The 5,883-nt window shown below is 51.8% G+C and overlaps 1 protein-coding gene across 5 annotated transcripts in view; it reads left to right on the top strand.

Moving 5' to 3' along the window:
- MAU2 (MAU2 sister chromatid cohesion factor) overlaps positions 1-4,936 on the top strand; it is a 20,555-nt gene extending 15,619 nt beyond the window's left edge. For 2 of the 5 annotated variants that reach the window (XM_014545731.1, XM_014545730.1), the window contains exons 17-19: positions 779-869; positions 1,732-1,859; positions 2,107-4,936. In XM_014545731.1, coding sequence (XP_014401217.1) covers positions 779-869; positions 1,732-1,859; positions 2,107-2,181 — 294 coding nt within the window. In that variant the 3' untranslated portion in view covers positions 2,182-4,936. Of the gene's footprint in view, positions 1-778; positions 870-1,731; positions 1,873-2,106 lie in introns of all 5 variants that reach the window. The other 3 variants (XM_005873810.2, XM_014545734.1, XM_014545732.1) reach the window with 2 other exon arrangements.
- Positions 4,937-5,883: the final 947 nt, after the last annotated feature.

Raw genomic sequence — 5,883 nt, 5'->3', positions numbered from 1 at the left:
AGAAACATCAATGATGAGAGAAAATCATTCATCAGCTGCCTCCTGCACGCCCCCTACTGGGAATCGAGCCCACAATCCAGGCATGTGCCCTTGACTGGAATTGAACCCGGGACCTTTCAGTCCACAGGCCAACGCTCTATCCACTGAGCCAAATCAGCTAGGGCAAAAATTAGCTTTTTAAATGAGCCTGGCTGGTCCCCCTCCCCACAACCGTGTGACAAGTGTTTGCCAAGGCTAACCAGCCCTGCTGCTCAGGTACTGATGGCCATGGCTGGGGATGTTACCGCCCCCAAAGAAAAAGGATGACCTCTGGGTTCTTCCTTCTGAGTGCAGCTCTGCTTCTTTAACATTCTGTCACCCTGCCCCTCAGCCTCTAAGCACAGTGAGGACAGTGACCTGTGTGTGTGTCTAGGGGAAGCATGAAGCCCCTCTGAGTACAGGCTGTGTGCCTGTGTCTCAGTGTGGTAGCTTTGATGACCTCATGTCCAGATGGGGAGATGAAGGTCACAGCCCCAAACTGCAGATCCAGGCTTAGAACCAAACCTTCCTAGCTCTCATCTATTTATAAATCTCCAGAAGCCACCTTGAGCAGGGAAAGGTGGGCAAGGCAGCTCTTTAGCTGCATCTCTGGTTCATGTTTTGGATGATCTTGGGCTCTGAAGTAGAAGTAGGAGTGTGCCAGGCAGCAGGAGGAGGGCATAGCCTGGGCTAGGTTTGACAGGTGGGCCTGAGCTGTCCCTGCTGCCTCCCCCACTCCCTGGCTGCTCTTGGTCCACAGGAGAGTAACAACATGGTGGTGCCCGCCATGCAGCTGGCCAGCAAGATCCCGGACATGTCAGTTCAGTTGTGGTCGTCAGCCCTGCTGAGAGGTGAGTATGGCAGCTGGCCCTTCCCAGATATCAGAGATGCTGAGTAAGCCCTGCTCGGCCTTTGCTCAGACTGGCCTCTACATGCCACAGCCCCAGTTCTAGCATTCCCAGGTTCTCAGGAGGCCATTTGAGGGCAGTGGTCACTGGACTCAGTCATGGCATCAGCTCAGTGTAGGACCTGTGAGGCTGATTCTTGGCATCTGGGTGAAGACTTGGACTGTGAGCCCTTGTGCTTATCCTTGTCCCATTGGCAGGACTGGCTGGGATGCTCTGGGTGCAGGGCGGGGGCTCAGCAGGTGGCTGCTCCCCTATTTACAGAGACTTGCCCTAGGCCCTGAGGAGGAGGCAGTGGATTTTGTGGACTTGTTCAGTTCTCCTGCCTCAGAAGTGGGTGTTGGGTGCCCTGCTCTAGCTAACTCCTGTTTGCAGAGGGACCTTCGTTGCCCAACCAGCCTCTGCGTGGGCCCCGCTGATCACCCATGTTAAGGACATGGCACAGAAACTCAGGAGGGCTTTGCGAGGGCTGCTGGCAGGTGGATTTAGCTGACCCCAAGACAGGGCTCAAGGCCAGTGATTTGCCAGGTGCACAGGAACCCAATGGTGGAGCCTGGGTGTTGTTTTTTTGCCTCCCGCACGTGCTCCAGCTAGGGCCAGGGAATGAACCTGCAACCCAGGTATGTTCCCTTGACCGGGAATCAAACCTGTGACCCTTTGGTGTGTAGACTGGCGCTCTAACCACTTAGCACTACCAGCCAGAGCTGGAGCCTGGGTTTGACCTTAGGGCTCCACCTATACCCAAGGGGAGGGCCATGGGGTTGGTGGCAGGGGAAGGCAGGTTCACCCATGTGTGTCTTACCCTCAGACCTGAACAAGGCCTGTGGGAATGCCATGGATGCCCACGAAGCCGCCCAAATGCACCAGAACTTCTCTCAGCAGCTACTCCAGGACCACATCGAGGCCTGCAGCCTCCCCGAGCATAACCTTATCACGGTATAGGCACGAGGTGTGGGAAGACAGAACGGGGGTGGTGGTTGGCTCCTCGAGGCTGGCTTACCTTGCGTGCAGCCCTTCAGGGTGTGGGGCACACTTCCTGAAGAGGAAGTATATGCTTGGCTGCCATCTCCAGCAATTCCTAACTGAGCCTAGTCTCAGGAGCCCCTTGGATATGGGAAATGGTACTAGTCACCCAAGCAGGTGATTCAGAAGGACTTCACTTGTGTGTTCTCTCTTCCTGCAGTGGACAGATGGCCCGCCGCCTGTGCAGTTCCAAGCTCAGAATGGACCCAACACCAGCCTGGCCAGCCTCCTTTGAGACCCCTGGAGGGGACCACCCAGCTTCTCAAGGCCTCCGTGGGGCCTAGTGTGTCCCTGACTTCCACACAGACAGCACTCGCGCTTTCCTCTGAGGCGTGCTGGCATGGTGTCCCCAGGCTTCTTTCCCAGAGCTTCCAAGTCCCCGGGGAGTGTGCAGGGCCAATTCCCACCCTCCCAGGAAGGGCTGGCCAGCTTTACCGCTGTGAATCAGGACCCTGGTGCTGAGGCTTGCAGGTGGAATGTTGGAGCCAATTTTTCAGAGCCATCCTTTAAAGTGGACTTGAACTGCCAGTCCTACTACAAGTTACACTTTCCTGGGACTGTATCTGGATGGGGAGTGCCAGGACGGGCAGCACCACTGGGGCATTGCCACGTGACTTCCATTGCCTGAACTTCTGCACCAGGCTGGAGTGTTTCCTCTGCTCTCACAGCAGCTTCCAGAGCTTAGAGGCAAGATGCCAATTTCTGGCCAAAAATTGAAAGGAAGAAGTGAGGATGCACATCAGGGACAAAAATGCATGTCCTGCTACAACACTTTTCCCAGCTTGCCTTTCTCTCCAGCGTCCATCCTTCTGACAACTAGTGCCTCTGGTCAGGGGACCCATGAACTCGCCTTCCAAACATCTGTACCTTGACTGGATCACTGTCTGGCCATGGGGGTGCACATGCTGTAAACATGGGTGTGCATGTGTGTGCATACTGTAGACAAGTGTGTGTGTGCATGTCCAGTAGATACAGGTTGTGTGTGTGTGTGTGTGTGCGCGTGCGCATATGTGCACATGCATATGTGTTGATTCTCAGAGCTGGAGCTGGAGCTGAGACTCCTGTGTTTGCACCAGCTGCCTTCCCCCATCAGTGTCTGTATTGTGGGGTAGGAAGCAGGGGAAAGGGGAGAGGACCCTCCTCAGTCCAACTCAGGGTGCTGAACGAAGGCAGCTCTGTGGCCTCCTCTGCAGAGGATATTTGCAGATGTCTGGAGCCCAGCCAACCTGGCCTTTGGGAGGGAGGACTACCTACCGTGGGTCTCGGCACAGCATTGAAACCTCTTCCCAAGCTGGACCCCCCCAGGAAGTTCTGCCAGGCCCAGACAGTGTGCTTGATTCTGTGCTCCTCTTGGATACTCTAGGAGGTGCCCCAGTGATGATGGTGGGATTGGGGGCAATCAAGGCAGCCTCCCCCTCCAACTTCTGGCACCTGGGGGCAGCTCCCCACTGAGGGGTGGTGAGTGGTCTTGCTGGTCAGGGTGGCTTGTTGGTTTGTGTCTCATTACCCTTGCACTGTGAAGGCTGCTTCTCGAAGCCTCTGTCTTTGATGGAAGGAACGTTAGGATATGGGATTACTCAGGTAGCTACTTGGGCCCTGAGCCTGGGTGTGCCTTAGCCACAAGCAGGACTGTTAGCAGATCACCCTGCACTGGGCCACTGCCCTCACCAGGCCTATGACAGGGCCCTGCTGCCCACTTGGGGGCCAGTGACAGGCATGCAAGTGAGTCACCAGTTAGAGGGGCAGGCTTTCCAGGGCTCGTCCCAAGAGGACCTACCATCCCTGTGGTGCCCAGGAGATCTGGGTGTTCAGGGCTGCTCCCTCTGCTGACAGCCCTGAGTGTGTGAGGCCTGTGGAGGAGGGTGTGAGCCCAGTCATAAGCTGTCCCCATTCTGTCTTCCTCCTCCATCAGGGGCCTTCCCCTCCACTCAAGGGATGGAGCCCCCATCTCGCCATAAGCTGCGCCTACCAGCCTGGATCCCACACTGTCTAACTTCTCTGTATCCACATTAGTTCAATTGTTGCACATGTTTGTCTCTGTGTATTTATTTAAGCCTTTCTTTGCTTCTAGGGCATTTTGTATGTAGAACAATTTAAATAAGAACCTCAAAACTTAATGTCTGTTCTGATGTTAAAGTGCTTTTAGTGACCACTCTGTTATCTATGTGTGTGTAAAGTTAAGGATAAGTTCTTAAGTTTACAATGAAAAATTCAGTACTCAACATTTAATATTCCACTTAGCTTTAATGGGAGCCAAACCGTGTGTATGGTTTTGAACCTCCCTTTAATGCAGCATCTACCAATAACATCAAGCTGTCATACATACCTTTCTGTGAGTCCACATTGAGTGTCTCACAGTTTCTCAATCATAAGAATTTAAGACAGGTAGCAAGTGAGCCACCAGAGAGATGTTGCATAAGTGTCATATAGCTAAATGTTTGAAAAAACAACACATAAAAATTCCAAACTCTTGGGCACACAGTAATAGCAGAAGGATTTCGTTGGCAGGTCAATTGCTAAAAATTGGTCAGACCCTCATGTGCTCTCCCCACCTCCTCCTGTTAATAGAAGTGGCCCTGGGCTTGCTGGTCTAGGGTGCTGGTCCTGGAGGTGCCCCCAGGTTCCCTCGAAAACAGCTGCCTCCTGCAGGTGGCCACAGGCATGGTGAGGGTCCTCTCCCTGGGGTAAATACTCCCTATCCCACTGACTGAGAGCACAATTGAGTAAGGGCTGCCTGGCACAGTGGATATGCTTGTGGTTGCATTTTTTGTTTTGTTAAAGGGTTTTAATAAGTATGTTTGGCATAATATCTTTTTAACGGGTTTGTAATATGGTTTTAGCAGCCTGTAACTTCACTGGTGCTTTTAATCAGGAAAACAAATTTATAAATGCAAAACATTGTTTAAAAGACATAACTATACAATATAGCTTCTTGTTTGTGGATTTCTTTTTCTTTGTATTCAAAGTAAAATCACTTGCAGTAGCTATCACTCACTGTGTCCTTGTCCTGCCTTCTGCCCTAATCCTGCACCACCGGACAAGCTTTTGCCTGCCCTACCCAGCCAGCAGGGCTCTAGGGACTTATATTAACCAACCAGGTGTGAGGGTGCAGAGCCCATACTGGACTGGAGGACTGGTGGAAACCTGAATCTTCCCCTCTGCTGATGTTCCACTGGTCCAGCCCTGCCTTGAGGGGAGGGAAACCCTGAGACATCCCAGGCAAGGCCTCCTGAAGCACTGTCTGTTCTTCCATGGCCCTCAACACAGACTTTTTCACACACCTTGACCAGCCTCCATTTTCCTGGGGAGTTCTTTCCAGGTGTTTTTATGTAAAGGACACAAAATTAGCCATTTAATGTTCACAATTCAGTGGTATTAAATATTCACAATGTTGTACAACCAGTACCTCTTTCTAATTCTAGAACTTTTCCATCACCTGAAAAAGAGACCCTTGATCCCATTAGCAGTCACTCCCCATTCCCTCTCCCACCCCTGATAACCACTAATCTGCTGTTTATGGATTTGCCTGTTCTGAGCATTTCATATAAATGGGATCATATAGCCCTAGCTGGTTTGGCTCAGTGGGTAAAACATCCGCCTGTGGACTGAGGGGGTCCCAGGTTCGATTCCAGTCAAGGGCACATGCCCAGGTTACAGGCTCCACCCCCTGTAGGGGGCATACAGGAGGCAGCCGATCAATGATTCTCTATCACTGATGTTTCCATCTCTTCTCCCTTCCTCTCTAATATCAAAATAGGATCATATAACAGTTGGCCTTTTGTGTTTGGCTTCCCTCATTTAGCATATTTTCTAGGTTTATCCACATTGCAGTGAATCAGCGCTTCATTCCTTTTTATGACTGAGTAATATTCCTTGTGTGGGTGGACATTTTGTTCATCTTTCATCTATCAATGGGTGTTTGGCTACTTCCCTCTGT

The sequence above is a fragment of the Myotis brandtii genome, unplaced genomic scaffold (assembly GCF_000412655.1).
Source record: "Myotis brandtii unplaced genomic scaffold, ASM41265v1 scaffold421, whole genome shotgun sequence".
Taxonomy (NCBI): Eukaryota; Metazoa; Chordata; class Mammalia; order Chiroptera; family Vespertilionidae; genus Myotis; species Myotis brandtii.
Note: the sequence above shows the minus strand (reverse complement) of the source record. Positions and strands in the feature narration are given on the sequence as shown.